The 20,582-nt window shown below is 43.0% G+C and overlaps 1 protein-coding gene across 2 annotated transcripts in view; it reads right to left on the reverse strand.

Annotated features, from left to right (window-relative positions):
* Positions 1 to 15,120, reverse strand: part of nrg3b (neuregulin 3b) — a 311,873-nt gene extending 296,753 nt beyond the window's left edge. For both annotated transcript variants that reach the window (XM_049563548.1, XM_049563547.1), the window contains exon 1: positions 13,062 to 15,120. In XM_049563548.1, coding sequence (XP_049419505.1) covers positions 13,062 to 13,896 — 835 coding nt within the window. In that variant the 5' untranslated portion in view covers positions 13,897 to 15,120. The remainder of the gene's footprint in view (positions 1 to 13,061) is intronic.
* Between the last annotated feature and the right edge of the window lie 5,462 nt (positions 15,121 to 20,582).

Here is a 20,582-nt window from a genome sequence, read left to right on the forward strand (position 1 = left end):
CCAAAGCTACAATCTCGGATGTTACACAGTAGGCCTCGGACTGGACCGCTGAGCCAACATGACACATTTCGCTAGCAGTTTCACCCTCGTGTGTCCAAACCTTTAGCGTATCGCTCGTGTTTACCTGTCAGTGCTAGCTCGTTTCACTCTGGTATAGCCTCATCAGCATTATGCATCGTGGTAATGTGTGATAAGTAGTGATAGCTGAGGCTGCTACAGCACTGGCTCTCTTGCTGCACAGTGATTCAATGCTGCTACTGTCACTACTGTTTTCACAACTAATTAAAGAATACTTTTATATATAATGTCCAGTATAATTTCCCAACATACTCACATTGCTTGTTTTCCAACCAAAACCGAAAGTTATTCAATTTACTATCATATATTACAACTGCAAACATTAAAGGGTAAGTCTGAATTTTTCAACATGGACCCAATTTTCCCATGTTTTTGCATCAAGGTGACCAATAGCAACAACAATTTTGGAAACTGGTCCAGCATTGAGCAAGAGGTCGACAGCCAGCAGCAGTGAACCAGGCAGCTATGTAACCATTCGGAGCATGTCCGGCAGTCAGTGTATGTCCACTAAAAGTGCTTGTTTTTGCCACTGATAGACTCAGATTATCATTCTACGTGTTTGACAATTTATGGAAAGGACCCCCACAGAGATAGACCTTTTTGTTAAAGAGTAAGATCCTTTTTGTTTAACCAGAAACAGCCCCTCTGTAGGGATCCTTTGCATAATGTTTAATATAATGGAATGCCCTGTTTCCACCGAGCAGTACGGTTCAGTTCAGTTTGGTACGATTTTTTCTGTTGCCACTGTGGGAAGTGGTTCTGTACCGTCCCCATTTTTGGTCCCCCCTCTGTTGGGGTACCTAGCACACAGATCTGGTACTAAAAGGTGGAGCTGTGAACATTGCAGTCCGTTGACTGATCAATAGCGGACGGTCACTCTGCTCAGGGCTGAGTTGTGTCTGGTTTGTAACCACTGTTCATACCGTGGAGAGTTTTACATATATTAGTAAACTGTAACTGTAAAATAAAATGATGTTTTGAACTCAATTCATGATGAACTTAATTCACTGGGCCACCTGCTGGCAACCTTTAAGGTGGAACGTCTACGTGTTATGTTACACCTTAAATTTCACTTTAACAACTTTGACCATTATTGAAGTTTTTATTGTCTCTCTTGGATGACATACACTTTTAGTAATGAGTGGATCTTCAAGCGTTTAAAAATATGTATTAATTTTGAGCGGATCACAAAAAGCATTGTGGAGCGTCGTTCCTGTGGGCTCCAGCAACACTAAACCAATGAGCTTGCCTGAGAAGGACTAAATGCACAAACTGGCTATTTTGAAATATCCCATGGAGAGAGACTCTCACCGCAGCCTGTTTATTCTGTTCTGAAAGTGTGCAATCTCATTCTGTGGACGATCAACAAGGTGCAGACTGATAAAGGAGGAAACACAGTGAGTGCTGGATGGAGTAGTGAGTGGCAACAACCCTGCCCACATTAAAGAGTACTGTTTGCAGTGGAATTGCTAAGCAGATCAAGGGTCTAGGTACCATGTCTGAAGGGTTACTTTTGGTCCCAAAGGTACCATACAGAAAGTGTTGGTGGAAACAGGGTTTTAGAGTAATATTCTGAGCCTGTCAGTGGCAAAAACACAAGCACTTTTAGTGAACATAAATTGGCAGTGTGAACATACCTCATGTGATAAGATACCAGCCTTTTTTGCCACTGCTGGCTGCAAAGTTCATGCTCAATACTGTACGAATTTAAAAAAAAAACAACTGTTGTGCCCATTAGTTAGATACAGTAGTAATAAGATACAAAAACATGGGGGGAAAAGGGCCAAGTTAAAAATACCAAATGCACCTACCAAAAGTTCATGTGATACAGCTTTCTTTATTATCTTTATGTACACAAGATGACACAATGTTCCTTAGACACTCACACTCTCTCACACACACACACACACACACACACACACACACACACACACACACACACACACACACAAACACACAGACAGCTGATAAAATGTGCATATCATGTATAATATAACAGAATACATTGATAACCTCCACTGATCTACATAGCCTGCCTGTCTACTCTGTATAGGATATATCATGCAGGCGTTGTGGTGACAGGATTGAAGAGAAAGACTTGAAAATTCAAATATGGATACCGGTAATACCTTGAGGGCAATCTGCATAAAAATGAGCGAGATAATAATAGAGCCGGTAGAATGGTGGTCTGAGATATGTAAAATGTCTGGCCAAGCCTCATTCACTCAACTGTGATGAGTATATGCCTTTACCTTGCAGCTGGATCCTTACTTCTGGAGCATGCTCTTATGGTTTTTGACAGTCTTCGCCCCAATAAATTCATTTTTTTTTCTCTCTCTCTCCTTTGTATCCAACACGCCCTATTTCTGTCCTTCTGTTCACGCTCGCTGTATCTCCCTCAGCCCTCCTGACTCAGGGCTCTCTCCCTCCCTCTTCCTTATTGATTCAGTGAGGTTCAGTGGGTAGAGCACGGCACTAGCAATGGAAAGGGCATGGGATCAATTCCCACAAAATTTCAAGCATTCGCCGGGCTGTCACTCCAGGATAATTTGTCTGCAGGCTTACCCCACTGAATACACTGATGTATTCTGCTTTGTAATTGGTGCCCATCAGTGTCAAGTGTCTCTGCTAGCTAGATGTTCATGGCCAGCACTGCAGAATGCTGCACACTTTCATTAATTTGTATTTGCAAAGTGCATGCACACATCTTTTACTGTCTGATGAATCTCAACTCAGCTAATATTACAACGATATTCTTTCTTTATTTAGAAATATGTCTGATTAATTAGTAATAAAACAAAGCTCTTTGTTAAGAGATTGTATAGGCACATATTTTGCATTATAGAAACACTAATGGAAGCCAGTAGGTCCACGGTGTCAGAACAATTACATGCACTTGAACATGTCTTAAGGCATGGTTTTTACTAACGCCTCTTACAGCAGTGCTAATAAGAATTATTTCTATTTATGGTATTGGAACATTTATGCAAGCACTTTGTGGATCCTGAAAACCCCATTCATTTTAAATAATTAAGCCTCTATAAAGCCACTTAAATGAGAATTTGATGTACAGCGGCCACCACAGACAGTTAGACATTTCCACATTTGTCATGTCAGACAGGTATTTCCTAAGAGCAAAATGTTATTCTTTCTGACTGACAGCCCCTAGCACCGGCTCCACCGCTATTACTCAGTATGTTAACATCAAATTGCAGCATTGAGCTACTCTTCTGAGGCTTACAACAACCTCCTGTGTAAGAGTAGATCTGCAAGTCACACACTGAGACCGGGGAAAAAAATAACAGTTTGGGCTCAAATGTTCTTTAATAACTTTGAGCCCAAAATGATAGAAGCCGAGGCATAAGGGCTTGCTTTCCAGCTCGGAAAGATATTTGTAAATCGGTGCAGCTGCACACACACACTGTGCAGAAGCAGTCCTGCTTGGGCCAGCGTCAACGAACAAGCAGAGCGTGTCTCAGGAGAGACAGAGGGGCCTCAGAGGCAGCCTGGCAAATCTGAGCCTGACCTCCCTGGAGAGGGAGAGAGAGAGGCAAACTGGATTTATATCTTTGTTTTTAATCCCCCTTACACGCTCCACTGGTCCTACAGTAGTACTTTGTGCAGGCTTCATGTATAGTCAGGAAAAAAACAAACAACAAAACAAAAAACGGGGGCTTGCGTGTCAGGAAAAACATCCATTTCTGTGCCTTTTCTCTGTGACATCGTCTATGTCGCTCTCTTGTGTTTTCCTATCTGTGAAAAAAAGAATGTGGCACAATATCTCACTGGCTTTTGACTCCACAACTGTTTGATGCTGGCCTGTTTTTTCATACTCAAATGTCATTTCATTACCGCCCCAGTATTCAGTTCGATGTTGGCCTCTTGTTAAGCTGTTTTCTGTTTGGGAGGGAGTTTATTTTGCCCTGACCAATCACTGTAACTGAGGTATCCATCTGCTTGACGTCATTCTCAGACGACAGAGAATAGGGCTTGCCGGCACAAGTCACCTTTAACCTGCTGATCAAAGTCACTTACGGTGTTTAACTTTAAAGTAGTCACAATCTCAATAGGGGATCACGATAACATGTGCGTCGATAACGATGATCAACTTTGGACATTTTACCTCGATATGAACTGCACTAACAGGCTATCACACAGCAGAAATAAAAACAACAGCCAGTCAGTCTGCTGCCTCTTCCTCTGACTGTGCTGTCTGTCACTGCCTGTTTGCAGGAGGGCGGGGCCGTGATCCACACACAGAGTGGACAGCAGTGTAACTTCAGAGCAGAGCTGACACATAAGGCAATGAAACAGAGCTAAGGATAGCCTTTATTTTACTGGAGTCAATGACAACAATGCTCATTATCCATTAGTCCCATTTACTTGCAGCCTCCTCTTAATCCACACATGGTTTGTTTTCCTGGGAGCTCGTTATGCTAAAGTGCTAAAAGTAAACTCACATTTTCCTCTAAAGATGAGGAAATAGTTGACAAAAAAGCTAACACTGCATTGATTATATAGAAGCCAAAAGCAACTGAGCACAGCGTGAGCTTGTCTGCAAAATATGACGTCAGTCGCTGCCAGCCAACACGAGAAACACAACAAATTATGAGTTACAGACGTAACTAGGGTTCTATGATTTCTGGATGACTGCTAGTTTGATCATCTGAAAAGGAACCATCCAAACTAACACACCGTTATTTTAAAATGTTTAAAAAAAAAAAGCTAACTTGTGGTGATGGTCACAGCCACACATGGTAATGTTTTCCCAATCCACACTCTTTCAACTCATTGGTTCATTATCCATACCGGTTTCTTTCATTTATGGTCAACCATACCTAAACACATAATATCACACAGGTGGTACACATTCTAGCATTGTAGGGTTACACAGGCAATGTTCGATATTAATTATCTGTTTCGTTGTCTTTGAGTTACTGTGGTTGTTTGGAGAGGTCCCCTTCTGGTTCCAGGGCTGAGGACTCTTAAATTTTGGAGCCAACTCATTGGACCAAACCATGTCTTGCCATGTCATGGGGGATTTGGGTTTAGTTAGTTTTGCTTTGTATTCAGTTGCAGTTTCCTTCCATTTAGGTTACCCCTTGTGTATTATTTGGTTTGGCCAAGCCACTATGCTCCCTCGTGAGTCATTTTGACAGGTCAGTTTGTTCAGTTAACGCCTTGTTTAGTTATTATATTGAGTATAGTTATGTTATGCTTTTCTCTTTTATAGGCCTAGTTGTTAATTTCTTAGTTTGTAATCACCTCCGCCAAGGAGGTTATGTTTTCACTGGCGTTGGTCTGTTAGTCTGCAAAATAACTCGAAAATTTCTGAATGGATTTTGATGATCGGTTAAAGCAGTGGATAAAATAATAAAATGGCGGGAAATCCGAGCTGCTTGGCGGAGGTCTGCGCTCTCTGAGTGCTCTAGTTTTTCACGCGGAACGGACTCCGCGGAGGTCTGCGCGGACTCAAAGCGGACGTCCGCAAGGCCTGTGCGCGCAAAGCTCAGATTTTACGACAGCGCGGACTCCACTCCGCGCACCAGTGACTGCTTGGCATGTATTTTTCACACTGTGGGGATTTTTCACGGACATTTTTACAGGAAACTACAACGCGGAAGTGCGCTCGACGATGGAAGCCCAAATGACTGCGGACATTCCTCGTGGAGTCCGTTCCGCTTATAGTACACCCGAGTATGTTCGGGCCTTTAGTGTTTTTGTGGGTAATAAACCCTCTGGTTTCTTTAGGCTTCAGTCATTATCAGGATAGTCTTCAAACTGACAGCATTATCCTATTATATATATTGTATATTGATCAGTGTGGGAAAAAAATGATAATAATATTTGCTTGCCAAATCGTCTAGCCCTGTTTTATAGGATATAAATAGAATCAATAACAAGTTCAAAAAATTCTCTTCACTTAGACCCACAAGGAAGACTAACTTTAAGTACTGAATCCTCCCCATCTAGTTTCTTAATTGCAAAACGAGCCAACTGATAAATTGAACCTGAGGGGATAAAAGCAACCACACGTTTTCATCTTTTCTCAAAAAATGCCTTCAGTGCACAGGTGTTGTGGTGTAATGGCTGTTGTTTCAGTCTGTTGATTTACAGAGGCCTTGATAGCTGTGTCTGGCTCTCACACAGATGACAAAATGAGACCCACCTATAAAGGCGCTGACTGATTCGGTTGTTTCCCCAACTGGGGGAAACAGCTATTGATTCTGCTGAAGAGCAGCACCAGACCTTTGAATCGCCTGACACAAAATTTGAATGTGGCCGGCGATTCACAAGTCTGGAATCGGGCTAGCGAGATGTGCACAGCATTACAACCACACTTCACTAAGGGAGATTTCTCACAAGCAAGAAGAGAGTGGAATTGGGCCCAGAGCCAACACGGCATCCATGGTTTCCCCAACAGGCATTCATTGTGCACTGCTCCATTCGCCTGTTATTTCCCTACTTCTGAGCCAATGGGGCCTGTATGTAGAGAGTGGAGTCTGATACATAATGGCCTCAGATAGAGAAAACCAAATGACAGATTCATGAGTACGGGCACACACATGCTTCATGCTCGTCTTTGTGTTCACAAGTGTGCCAGTTTTTTTCTGCTTCTGCCCATATGCTCATGAATGCAAGCTGAGGAGCTAACGTATAAAAGAAGATAGAAGACACAAAAGCAAAGCAAAAATAGACGGTGGAGCACAATGACACTGAGAGCGGACACAATAACCACGGGGATAGAGGGAGAGCGAGGGAGAAAGAGGAGAGGAAAAAAAGACAAAAGGAGTAGGTAAAATATGTCATTATCCCCAACGGACAGAGCTTGTCTTTCTTCCAGGACACAGAGATTCATTTAGATCCTCACCAAACAGCAGGAGCAATAGCAATGAGCAGAGCAGGAAAAAAATAATGTCACTGCCTCCTATACGCAGTCCAGTTTATCTGAAACCTGATGCCATACAGTATAACTGCATTAGCGCACGACTTAACATAAAATATGAGATCGCTTGGCTATGGATAAAGACAAATGCACCTGGAGCCATGTTTTACAGAGCGTTTCATCATCAGCCAAGACAATTTCTCTGTACCATTACTCTTTAAATAAGCTGCATTGCACAACTCCACATACTAATACAGTTAGCTTCATACATCCGTGCTTTAGAAGAAGCTGCATTCACGAAACATGCTTCATAAAAGACTGCGTTTAGCCCTTAAGAATACGGTGTTAGTGTTCTGCATTTAATATAGCACATAAATGCTGTACACAGGGGTTGTGTGAATGAATACAAACAGCATGGAGGTTGTGTGAATAAAAGTAATATGCAGTCAAGAACGCACATCAATATTTTAACCCATAGAAACTGTGTCAATGCGAGGCACAGGGAAGAAAACTCTGCAACAAGAAGCCATTTAACACAAAGCGTAGTCTTGAGAAAATAAGTGGTAACAGAGGTAGGTGTCCTCTCTGAACAATAACCATTAAATACCAGCCATATGCCCAAAAGTTTGTTGCTGTTTGATCCACTTAAATTCAAATTATTCACAAATACTGGAGGGGATAACAGGATAGTTTATGAGCGTGATCTGTAAGTTACAGCTGTGGTTTTGCACAAGAAGAGCTGTCCTGCAAAAATGTAAAAATAAGGCCTCTTAGAAAAGATGAACGCAGCAAACTCCACTGGTGAATTCAACTCGTGACTCAGAATCAATCAGCTATCAGTCGGAGTCGACGATAAGCCTCTGGAGGGCAACAGCCAATGTGTAGTGTTGCCAACAGATATCTGGGTCAGGACTTCCTCTTCTATGCACTGGTCATTTCAGCTAATCTCTATAAACAGATATCTGCATATGAATGAAGATAAATTATTTCACAAAAAGCAAATGAAAAGCTAAATCGTTCTCAGGTAATAGCCGATGGGCACTGATGCATTCAGCCTATTTTGCTCTCAGCATGATCTCTTTACCTGCCCAATAAATGGGATTGGTCGGTACTACTTGGACTACAAACGGAAACCAGAATGCTTTTGATACCAAAATCTTGACATATTTTGCATAAATATTCAGTGGAGCTGCAACGCTTAATAGATTAGTCGTCAACTATTAAATCAGTCACCAACTAATTTAATAATCGCTTGAGTAATTTTTTAAGGAAAGAAAAGTCAAAATTCTCCGATTCCAGCTTCTTCAATGTGATTATTTTCTGCTTTCTTTACTCCTCTAAGATGGTCAACGATCTTTGGGTTGTAGACAAAACAGGAACATTGACGACGTCATCTTGGGCTTTGGGAAACACCGACTGACATTTTTCACCATTTTCTGACATTTATAGACCAAACAACTAATCGATTAATTGAGGAAGTAATAAAAGATGAACTGACAATGAAGTTAGTCGAATCTATATTTGTAGAGATGAGCTTAGTACCAACTTTAGTTAACATGTTGAAAGTAGGGGCTGAGCAATATGTCCTGGTAAGAAAAGACTGGTAGACTGGTAAGTTGATAAATTCAATTTAATCTTTACAATATCCAGAATGTAAGACGATTTATAGTCTCATATCTTGATAACGACATAATATCTAGTTGAAACTCACACTTTTTCTATGGTATCAAATGTTTTTCTTCAGATGGCCTACGTACAAGTTAAAGTCTGCATTGCATCTGTCAGGAAACCTTCCAGCTCTACAAGGAATTCTGTTACGTCTTGATGAGCAAAAATGACTTTTTTAACCTGCTTTCTGCCAAAGACGTCTATTTATTCACAGAACAATTAGCCTACAGTCATCAATGACAGCATATCATTTACACACAGATCCTGGGCCATGAGAATAGTAGTTGAATAACACCTGCAGCAATTTTACCACAAGGACAGACTTCAATGAAACATCGTATTAGTGAAATGTCAACTGGAGAAAAGAAAGACACATCCTGACAGATCACTGTATCATAGCTATTTAAAATTACCATGATGTGATATCCCCTTCCAGAATCTGAACATGCCATAAGAGTGATGAGCATCTTTTATGGTTTCTTAACAATAAAGACTGCCATAAATGTCTGGTGAGGTACCTCGCTATTAAAATGACATTACTCATGGAAGATATTAATGGACTTTTTCAAAACGTAGCAGACAGGATCTATTTCTACAAATATAACTATTTTTGTAGAAAGGTTTTTATCACCGACACTGAAGGCATCAGTAATTACTAATGCTTACGCTAGAGCTTTAACAATGCCTGCTGCCATGGTGATATTTTTGACAAACAAGAAACGACTGTGGGTTTATAGCACACAGTTTTTCTATATCCTCCTGAAACCCTGTGTCCTCATATAAGGACATCATATTTTGGGTTTACTGGACCTTATACTTCATTCTGCTTAATCTAGACCTGTTGTCTTCATTCCTGGACACCTTTATGTGCCACCAAGAGCACAATACACAAATTCATGTAAAAACAAGATGGCAGCCATCTCTGTCAAGTCAGTCTGCAGCCAATCCCGACACAAAAGTGGACAAGGTTTAAAACCTGATCAGATTTGACTTGTTCAAGTATGATTAAGAATGCAACATTTTTTACTAATTTTAGCAACAGTAACAAGCTGTTAATTAGAAAGTGCTCATTTGAAGATATTGGGAATTTATTATCGTCTTGTTTGAGGACATTGGGACTTTATTATCGTCTTGTTTGAGGACATGGGACTATATTATCGTCTCGTTCGAGGACATTGGGACTTTTTTATCGTCTTGTTTGAGGACATGGGACTATATTATCGTCTCGTTCGAGGACATTGGGACTTTATTATCGTCTTGTTTGAGGACATGGGACTATATTATCGTCTCGTTCGAGGACATTGGGACTTTATTATCGTCTTGTTTGAGGACATGAGACTATATTATCGTCTCGTTCGAGGACATTGGGACTTTATTATCGTCTTGTTTGAGGACATTGGGACTTTATTATCGTCTCGTTTGAGGACATGGGACTATATTATCGTCTCATTCGAGGACATTGGGACTTTATTATCGTCTTGTTTGAGGACATTGGGACTTTATTATCGTCTCATTTGTGGACATGGGGCTATATTATCGTCTCGTTTGAGGACATGGGACTTTATTATCGTCTCGTTTGAGGACATTGGGACTTTATTATCATCTCGTTTGAGGACATGGGACTTTATTATCGTCTCATTTGAGGACATGGGACTATATTATCGTCTCATTTGAGGACATGGGACTATATTATCGTCTCGTTCGAGGACACTGGGACTATATTATCGTCTCGTTTGAGGACATGGGACTATATTATCATCTCGTTCGAGGACATTGGGACTTTATTATCGTCTTGTTTGAGGACACTGGGACTTTATTATTGTCTCATTTGAGGACATGGGACTATATTATCGTCTCATTCGAGGACACTGGGACTTTATTATTGTCTCGTTTGAGGACATGGGACTATATTATCGTCTTGTTTGAGGACACTGGGACTTTATTATTGTCTTGTTTGAGGACATGGGACTATATTATCGTCTCGTTCGAGGACACTGGGACTTTATTATCATTGACAATGTTTAGTTTTTTTACACTTATCAGGTCCTACTAATCCCAAATAGCTAGGAGAAATTAAAAACACATACAAAAGAAAAGTTCGGGTCTCAGGAGAATATGCAATTGCATGTTTTTTAAGATCTGGTGAGCATTCAGTCATTTATTTTGCTTTATTATTGGCAAGAATCTGTCCCAATTAATTTCAAACTCAGTGAGCATATCAGAGAGGTGCTTGTGCCTGTAGAGTGCCACCTGCTGCCTGGTAGATATTTACTAAATGAAAGGATAAAGATTACACATGTGAGCTAAAATGTCAGCCCACTCTGCATGATGTCAACATGTAGGCTTGAGATTTGTCGACAACATCAGCCTCAGCTGAATATTACACGTATACCTGGAAGGTTTTATTAACTGAGGGCAGCTTCACTAAGCATGCTTTAGCTTTTGAAGGCAGTGCCCTTTCATAGTATACAGTACAAACAGATGCGTCCTGATGTTCACACAAGGGGGGCTGCCCAGTTTGGCAGCTTTCAGCTGTTTGGCAGCTCTTTGTCGAGTGACGTAATTGACTCTGGAGCAGTGGATTATGCTGCGGGAAGAGTCTGAGGACTGCCTATTGGCATTTCTATACTTTTGTCACCATTGGAGTCCATTGTTGCTGGATGAATTCAAGCTGACCACAGCCAATGTTCTCCCACAATTGGGGAAACTACAAAGTTTAAGCCGTTTTCTGCAAAGCTGTTTAACTGCATACAGAGTGCATTTTGTTTAATATCCAATGTCCAACCAGCTATGCTGAAAATATTTTGCCCTGAGGTAAAGAGGAAATAATGTCACTTGATCACTGTTTGCCTGTGGAATCGATGTCATTGACGCTTTCCAACTGATAAACGAGAGTGTACCGGAACTGCTATGCAAACATATGATCCACACCACAAATGAAGGTTTCAGTTTCACATTAACGTTTGTCATTGCCCTCTGGAGCACTTGGCTGAAAAAAAAAGGAAGAGGAAATGGACAATTTCATAATTCCCTCCCATGATAAATCCATTTAGCTCATAATTTTATCACAGCATGTTGGTCACAGTGCATTTTTGCCACTGCATCTTTTGCATTAGTGCAAATATAGCTTCCTATATTTGTACCAGGAAGCTACGGTGAATTTGCTACTAAATATAGATGATCATGAGCCAAACATTTTAAATCAAAGCTGCCAATTAAAATCCTACGTTCCAGCAAAATTTGTTCGAAAATAGAGCACCTGGTGTTTGGAAATAAAAATTCTACATAGTCATACACAGTCAGTGCTCATGATTACACTCGCATCCTGCCCCACCCACGTCTGAAAAAATATGCCTTGTGATGTTAAAAACACGTCCCTTGTGGAATGCATAATCAGGAAGCCTTCCTTCTTTACACAATGCTAAATACGCAAAATTCACAGCTCCCCTGCTTTATAACCTCTATCTCCCTCAAGCCTTTCCCTCACTTAGCCCACTCCATCTGCCATCTCTCTCTACTCACGGCTCCCACTCTTCATTCCCCTTCTTTGTTATGCTTCCTGTGTTCTCTTCCTTCCTTTGCCATCCTCTCCTACTTTGTGTTGTTTTTCAAAGTATTTCTCCTCTCGTTTTTTTTCCCATTTCCTACCGCATCTATATCCTCTTGTCCTTTGCAACCTTATTCTCATCCCGACATCCATCTACTTTCCCCTCTGAGCCTTCTCTTTCTCTCTCCCCCTCTCAGTACATCCCTGCAGTGTGAAAGCAGTACCTGCGACACTCTGCTCCCAGTATCCTCTCATCTAAATGAGATGTGTGGCCTTGCTATATCTGATTCCTCTAGACAGGAGGTGAGAGCTAACCTTTCTCCCACTTCGACACCTCACCAGCTCCTGTTATTTGTTTTCATAACACAAATATGCTGTCCTTGGTCACATCACAATGCTTTAACATCCCAACTCAAGCAGACAAAACAAAATAAATTCTACTAGATGGAGCCCTGCTTTTAATGGTACTTAAACCAGTGCGTGTAAAAAAAACTCCTCCGGAGGTAAGATTCATATCGGATTAATGCACAAGTAAAAGATAAAGACGAGAGGGGTGAAAATACTGAGAATATCCCCTGATATCTGTCTGTGCTAATGAATACGATTAATGTTAAGCTGCTGGAGTATCCACTTTCCATGTGGATATAAAAGGAAATAATTTATATTCTCAGACCATGAGTCATATCAAAGCATATCAGACAAAAGAGTTTTTTTCTACCCTGGCATACAGTTATATGTGATAACTGGCAGCCATAGTGGTATACCATTATCATTACTGGAAGGCCCAGGAAGGAGCTCTTGTGAAACACTCATCTGGAGTTCCACACAAAACCTCACATAGCAGCACTCACACACCTCCATGAACCCAAAAAGTTAACTTACGTGTTCGGAAGCGGTGGTGTGGGCGTGTCGCCGGGCCCTTGCCTGGGCGATTCCAGCGTGACGTGGGCTTGACTGGGGCGGCCGGCTGGGAGGTGGTCGGCTGCACCTTGGTGGTGATCTTCACAGTAGCTGTAGTTGTGGTGGTTGCTGTGGTGGTGACGGTGGCAGAGGTCTGCCCTGGTTTCGAGTTGGCGGCTCCATTACGTCCATTATTGCCGCTTCCTTTTCTAACAGTGCTGTGAGGGGTGACGTCCTTACCGCTGGGTGGCGGGGTGAGTCGGGTGGTGCGAGTGGTGGAGGTGGTAACTGTAGTCCCGCTAATGCGGGTGCCGACACGGTTGTGAAGGTGTGGGGGCCGGTTGCCGTCTCCGTTGGCATTGCTGCCGTTGGCTGAGTGGTTTGCTGGGGGCCCGGATCGAGTTCTTGGCTCCGGGGCCGCACCATCCGCGGCTAGCGGCGTGGTGGTCGACACCATTGCTGTGGTAGAGGCAGCTGAAGTAGTGGTGGCTGTGGAAATGTCGGGCCCCTTGGGCATGGCACTGGGTTTGGAGAGAAATATAGGGTCCTGTCCAATGCTACCTTTGGGATCCACCAGATCAGTGGGGACATAGTCTTGGACGGATCCCACGACAATCCATTTCAGCAGCATGAGACTGAGTCCCAGTCCCACAAAGCCCATAACCAGGGGCACGGCACACAGCCAGGTCTGCTGGCGAGGCCACACGGCACAGGGGCCGCAGCGGAGAGGGCCCGGGGCTCTGGGAGATGCCTGTTCAGCCCCTGGCTCCTCCAGCGTCATGGCTGCTAGACTGCTTGCACCGGAACGCTCACTCATCCTGCCGGAGCTTTTTTCTTCTTCTCTTGGGGTGTTCAGGAGGTCAAACAGGTGGCCAAATGATACAAGGGCATATACGAGGAAGGGGATGTGGCGTGGAAGAAACGCTGGGCATCTTAAGTACGTACCCACACAATATCAAGCCTATATATCTACATGCACAAACATAAAAAACATTAACTAAATGCACAGGCACCCACAAGCACGAGCAGACACAATCACTCACAGTCACCTACTACTAATTAAAAGCTGGCACAGCACTCCAATGCAAACACAAGCAATATAACCTACACTCCCTCTGGCGGACAGCAAACCAAACACACACCCCAAAAAGAAAATGCACGAGAATACACACACTTCCACACGAGCACGCAGGTTATGGACAGGTGAGAGAGCGGAGCGAGGGGGCGCCTCACTGTACTTCAGCGCTAACGAAGCGATGATAAATCCCAGGATGCTTCACTCCCTTGTTAAAAAAAGCCGACGTAAAAAAAAAAACGGAGAAGGATATCGATCCGTTTCAGACTGGAGCTGTAAATCCATGTGCGTGTGTGCGTGCGTAGATCAACAACCCAGGCTACGGCAGCACCCTTCTCCACTCTCAATTGGTTGATTACCGGCCGCATAAGGTCCTTGAAATACAAACCACTGCTTGTTACCTTATTCCGTTATTCTCTGTGAGTTCATTTGACCTCTTCTGCGTGCATCACAGAGCTCCCTTTTCCCTCTTGCAGGTGTCTTTGTCGGCTACTTCAAGTTTGCCTCTGAACGCCGTCAGTTCTCCATGCCCGGCCACCCCATTTGCTCGCTCCAGCTGTCGGTAATCCAGTGACGGGAGAGCCGGTAAAACTGAAACGAGGCAGGGCAGAAGGGATCTGATGCGATCTGCCAATGAGATGGGGTGGTGCTGCTGCTGCTGCTGCTGCTGGTGTCCGGGCTAAATCCAACTGATCCGGGTCCAATCCCTGCGCCGACAGCAGCACTCTGATTTCCCCGGGATGATAGCTCTCCAAAGCTGACTGTCTGCGATGATAGATCCGGTATTGGAGGTGGTGGGGAGGGGGGCAAAAAAGAAGACTCAACGATTCGTTTACCTTCGCTGCATTCCCACAGTGGTGCAAGCAGCAGAAAGGGAGATGGAGAGAAGAGAGAGGATGGAGGGAGGGAGGGAGGGGGCTGCTGCTCTGAAAAAATGATGCGGCGGCTGTTCTTGGAGGCTGCAGACTAGGGAGAGACAGAGAGAGAGAGAGAAAGAGGGGAGGATGGAGGATGGAGGGAGGGGAGGAGGACGGGAGGAGGAGGAGGAGGAGGAGGGGGGCTTGCTCAATCCGCGGTGAGTGATGTGGGTTTCACGGCTCCTATCCCATCCGGCGCTCTCCTCCGGTTCACCGCCGTCCTCAATACTCCAAAGTGACGACTAGTGACTGCCCCATCTCTCCCCCAGACTCCACGGGTGTAGGTGTGCGCTGACTCCCTTATCAGCACAAAAGAAAGGCAGAAAGAAAGAGGGAGAAATTGTGGTGGGTAGAAATAGGTAGGTAGTGGGAAAAACAAGAGACAGAGCATAGATGCGTGTTGGCTAAGCTCTGCAGCAGATGCAGATAGGAGGCAGAGGGAGGAGGCGGCAGCAACAGCAGCGCACGCCACACACACATACACACGCGGCGTGGAAAGGAGAGGCGCTGCCATAGACACACCCCAGGGAGCGGTGAGATGGAGGGAGGGAGAGGATGAGAAGATGAGGAGGAGGTGGAGGAGGAGGGAGGGAGGCGCCACCCCGATGTCTTCCACCAGTGGCACACAAGAACAAACAAACCAAACACCTGGCTCATAATTTATGGGCGAGTTAGAGCACTACTTCAACTTGATACTCCGTGGGCAGTGGATGAATCCTTTATTTTACAGTTCACAAGGGACAGTAGTGCTTTGGGCGCGCAGCCAGCCACATTTCATGGGCAGCGCTGATATCGGAATATGAGTGAAAAACACACCCAAGGTACAGTAGGATCCAGGCGCCTTTAATTTGCCACATTTGGCATTTGGGTCTGTATTTATAAAAAGGAGCGCCACACAGCAACCATGCATAGATAGGGCCTTGGAGGAAAGATATAGTTGCAGTGCAATCAGCAGCAAATTACTGAAAACAGGGGCAATTACATAAATTATGATATGAGGTAAAATCAGGCTATAACCAAGAGTGAGAATGAATCACGAAGATTTACAGTGCATGTGCATGGGGAGATACAATTCAATTCTAAGGGTATACATATATTTCCATAATACTGCTACAGTTTCGAGAAAACAGCAAACTTGAATTACGGCTTCATGAGTGCAAAGCTGCAACTATTAATCGACTATCTGTCAGCAATTAAATGAATCGCCAACTACTTTGATAATCGATTAATCTGTTGGGTAATTTTTAAGGAAAAATCTAAATTCTCTGACTCCAGCTTCCTAAATGTGAATATAAAAGCCTTACACCTCTTCCTAACATGCAGCGAGCGAGCGGACGCTGGCAGATGGAGTGTGAAAAATGGTCTAGATATACTATGAGCAACACCAACAGGGAGCCTACGAGCCCTGAGCGAGTTTAAGGAACCGCTCGCTGTTGCTCTGAGAATAAGTTGGAGGTGTGTAAAGCTTTACCAAAATAGAGGAAGGGCGAGTGGGTTTTCAAGCAAGCGACACACCGGGAGGAGGTTAGTACAACTTTACTGGGAAACACTGAACAAAATCAGATGTTTGCTTGCTGCTTCGTTTGCATTGCGTCCAGTTGGGATGAGATGTGCACCACGAGGCACACCTATGCCTGGATCGTAGGTCGTGGTTACGCTGCTGTAGTGGTCCTGCCTGATGCCTACTACTACTGCAATCATTATTAGTCATATTTCTACTATTATTATACACATATTATTATCACATATACTATCATATATTAATATATACTTGTAACATATATGCTACCAAAATACTGTTCTAACACTGTATCACTGTAAATTTATTATGTTGATCTGTTCTGTACACTCGCCATCTATTTCACGTCTGTCCGTCCTGGAAGAGGGATCCCACTTCAGTTGCTCTTCTTGAGGTTTCTTCCATATTTCCCACAATAAAGGTTTCTTTGGGGAGATTTTCCTTATCTGCTGTGAGGGTCCAAAGGACAGAGCAATGTCATATGCTGTAAAGCCCTGTGAGGCAAATTGTGATTTGTGATATTGGGCTTTATAAATAAAACTGAATTGAATTGGACAAGAAAGATTTGAGGATATCGTCTTGTGCTTCAAAGAACACTGATCAACATTTTTCAGCATTTTCTGACATCTTATAGACAAAACAACAAATTTATTAATCAAGAAAATAATCAACTGATTAATGTTAGTTGTAGCCCTACAGTCAATTTAAGGTTTATATCCATGTCTGTCTAGACCTACATATACCTAGTGAAGACTTTGAAGGAATTTATTCAAATGTATTAAGTGTATTTATTTGGCAAACTGTTAGTTATTACTGTATTGACATGTATGATTCCAGTGAAGAAATTCCACTGAGAAACATGCTGTCTTCACCTAGGGTGCTTTCAGACCTAGAGTTGTCTTGCTTTGGTCCAAATCAGGGAGTAATTTTGTGACAAAGTTGCACGGTTCATGTTCTCACGGCAGCATTTACAAGTGGACCAGATCAAATGCCTTCTGCAAGAAAGCTGCTCTTGATTGGTTAGAATTTCCATGCGGGAAGAATCAGGAAGTAAACAAAAAGTTGAAGAAGAGTACACTTGCAAGATAAATGCGACACTTTCTAATGTCACAATGGAGGGACAGCTACACAGGTTGATTTTAGCGCTGGTCATTGTGTACTATATTGCTTGCATTGTTCATTTTAGGCAAACTACTAGACCTAGAAAACAATGTTTATTAAGGCAGTACTGAAGGAGGCGCACATTAATAATCCTCCAGGACTGTACCGTGCTCATGTTTAACTCAAACAATGTGTCATGTGACTGCAGTTGGTTCAGATCCAGGTCAGAACACGTTCTCACCATAAACAAACCGCACAAGGGTTTGTTTGTAACCAGACCGAGATCACCTCTTCAAGAAGGTCTTGGTCCAGATGTTTTGGCGCACATCTTAGTGTGATTGCTGTGTTCACACCTGCCCAAACAAACCACACTTAGGGGGCAAACAAACTTTAGTTCAATTGATCCAAACCAAACAGGACAGTCACCCTCCTTTTTACAGAGGAGTACGGAGGACTGATAGAGGGCTTCATCATATGGTGAAACAACAATCACCTGAAGCTCAATGTCACCAAAACAAACAATCTTGTGGTGAACTACCAGAGGAACATGATAGAACACAAAGTTGTAGCCATGACAGTCGACAATGCTTCAAATATGTATGTTGCTGCAAAGAACCCGCAAATTCTAAAATGTGGATGCTTCACACTCATCGTTCCCCCGGCAGCACAGAAGATTTATACAATCAGCACAGTTTTAAGGTGGACACCAGAGATTAGTGTCACTTATTCAGTATCTGACCAAACCTCTACCTTCCTTTCCTGAGTAATGACATTCAGTAATGGCCAGAGAAGTGTTCTTGCAGAACATTATGATGTCAAAGTGAAGTAGACATTTGAACTTTTGAATAGAAAAGGTCATCACTTCATTGTTTTATCCTAGGAGACATTTGTGCAAGTTTTGTCATAATTAGCATATAGTCATGGCCAAAAATATGTTTTGTGAGGTCACAATGGACCTTGACCTTTCACCTTTGACCACCAAATTCTAATCACCTCATACCTGAATCCAGGTTCATGTTTGTGCAAAATTTGAAGAAATTTTCCCCAGGCGTTGATGAGGATGAGACGGATGGATGAGCGGATGGACAACCAGTAAAATAATGCCTTTGGCCACTGCTGGTGCCAGCACAGAGGCAAACAAATGCAATAGGCCTTGTTTTAACTTGTAACATCAATTTCCTACTCGCAGTCTCTTTTTCTACACACACTGTTATCATGGGAGACACATCAGTGCTGTTACATTATTAAAGTGTGACTTCCCAGTTTTCCTCGATTCATTTCTAATCAGAAAATAAGCTATTTTTAAACAAGTTGCTGTTGTTAAAGGGCTGATCACACATTCAGGCGTCTCTAGTGTCTCCAATTTCCACAAAGTGGCAGCTTATTTTTGTTGCATGAAGAAAAAGAACAAGAATTTACAAATACAGAGGTACGCTTTGGTTTCTTATTCATTGTTGCTTAAAAATAAAGTAGGCTTGTGGCATTATTCAAAGCTAGGAACAGAAGAAAACTTGCACATCTATTTGGTAAATGGTATATGGACAGCACTAGTATAGCGCTTTTCTAGTCTTCCAACCACTCAAAGTGCTATTATGCCACATGTCCTATTCACCCACTCACACACTGGTGGCCGAGGCTACCATACATTGTGCCACCTGTTACTCAACCATTAGCATGCTGTCATACATCCATGGAATAGCCACTTTGACCTGCAGACTGGAGGAGCTGGGGATCGAAATGCCGATCTACCCCTTAGTGGACGACCCCCTCTACCTCTAAACCACAGCTGAGGCAGGTGCGTAGGAGAGGGATGAGTAGATCAAAAGTTGCAAACAAGCTCCCACATACTGTCTGATACAACCAGGTCTTACTCCAAAGTCGTCAAATACCAACGCTTGGTCAGTGACTTTCGGCGTCAGACACAGAAGAAAAAAGCCGTCCTTTCACATCGGATTGATACAACGCTCAACAACCAACGCACCCAGGGTATCTTGCATATCATATGTCAACGTGGAAAGTCCATGACCAAATGTCGATATGTGATGAGGTTGGGGTGAGAATGTGTTGGTCTGATGTTGGCCTTACAACAAACACTATCACAGACAAAATTTCCAATGTCAGAATAAAATCATGGGAGTCTTACCTTAGTTGATGCACACACCTCAACAACCAGTAGGTGGAGTCTTTCCAGTATGAAACAGATTCAAACGAGTTGAATCAACAAAATCCGAAATCTGAATTTTTTCCGTAGATATGACGTCTCTCAGTCAGGAACACTCTCATTGTAGATTTCACCATTTATTGCAACAAATAGAAATACAGCTATGTTTGGCGCTGAGGGCTCCACTCTTGAGGTGCTCCCAGGATTAGACAAGCAGCATGCTCTGCCAATACAGGGAGTGAAATGCAGATATAACCCCCCCAGTATACAAGAGTGGGCCCAAGCAAGACACTACGTACCATTTAACCTTAGAGCCATGTTAGGACTGTGAATTAGAAAGGTGGAGGCTGGGGTGGTGGAGGTAAAGCAGCAGTAGCAGCAGCAGCAGCAGTGTGTGGCAGCATTACTATAGCAAGGATTAGTGAGTAGGAAGCCATTATTAAATGGACCGCCTTGTGTAGTAATGGGCTGTGATTGGTGTGTGACTGATAGGAAACAATGATCCAATCCGCTGGCTGTCAGCTGATTACAGCTGGGCCATGTGACTTCCATGTCCTGCATGAACTAATGCAAAGCTTCATTTAAAGGTTATTTTGATGCCAAAGTGACAAGAATGCCGTCGACATATGACATCTTTCATCTTGTGTTTCTAGAGTTTTGCATTTTCGCAGACATGTAAGGAGCTGTTAGTATCAAATTTCTTAAAGGAAGTTTGGTGTAGTATTTTCCA

This window comes from Epinephelus fuscoguttatus, linkage group LG20, assembly GCF_011397635.1.
Source record: "Epinephelus fuscoguttatus linkage group LG20, E.fuscoguttatus.final_Chr_v1".
Classification (NCBI taxonomy): domain Eukaryota; kingdom Metazoa; phylum Chordata; class Actinopteri; order Perciformes; family Serranidae; genus Epinephelus; species Epinephelus fuscoguttatus.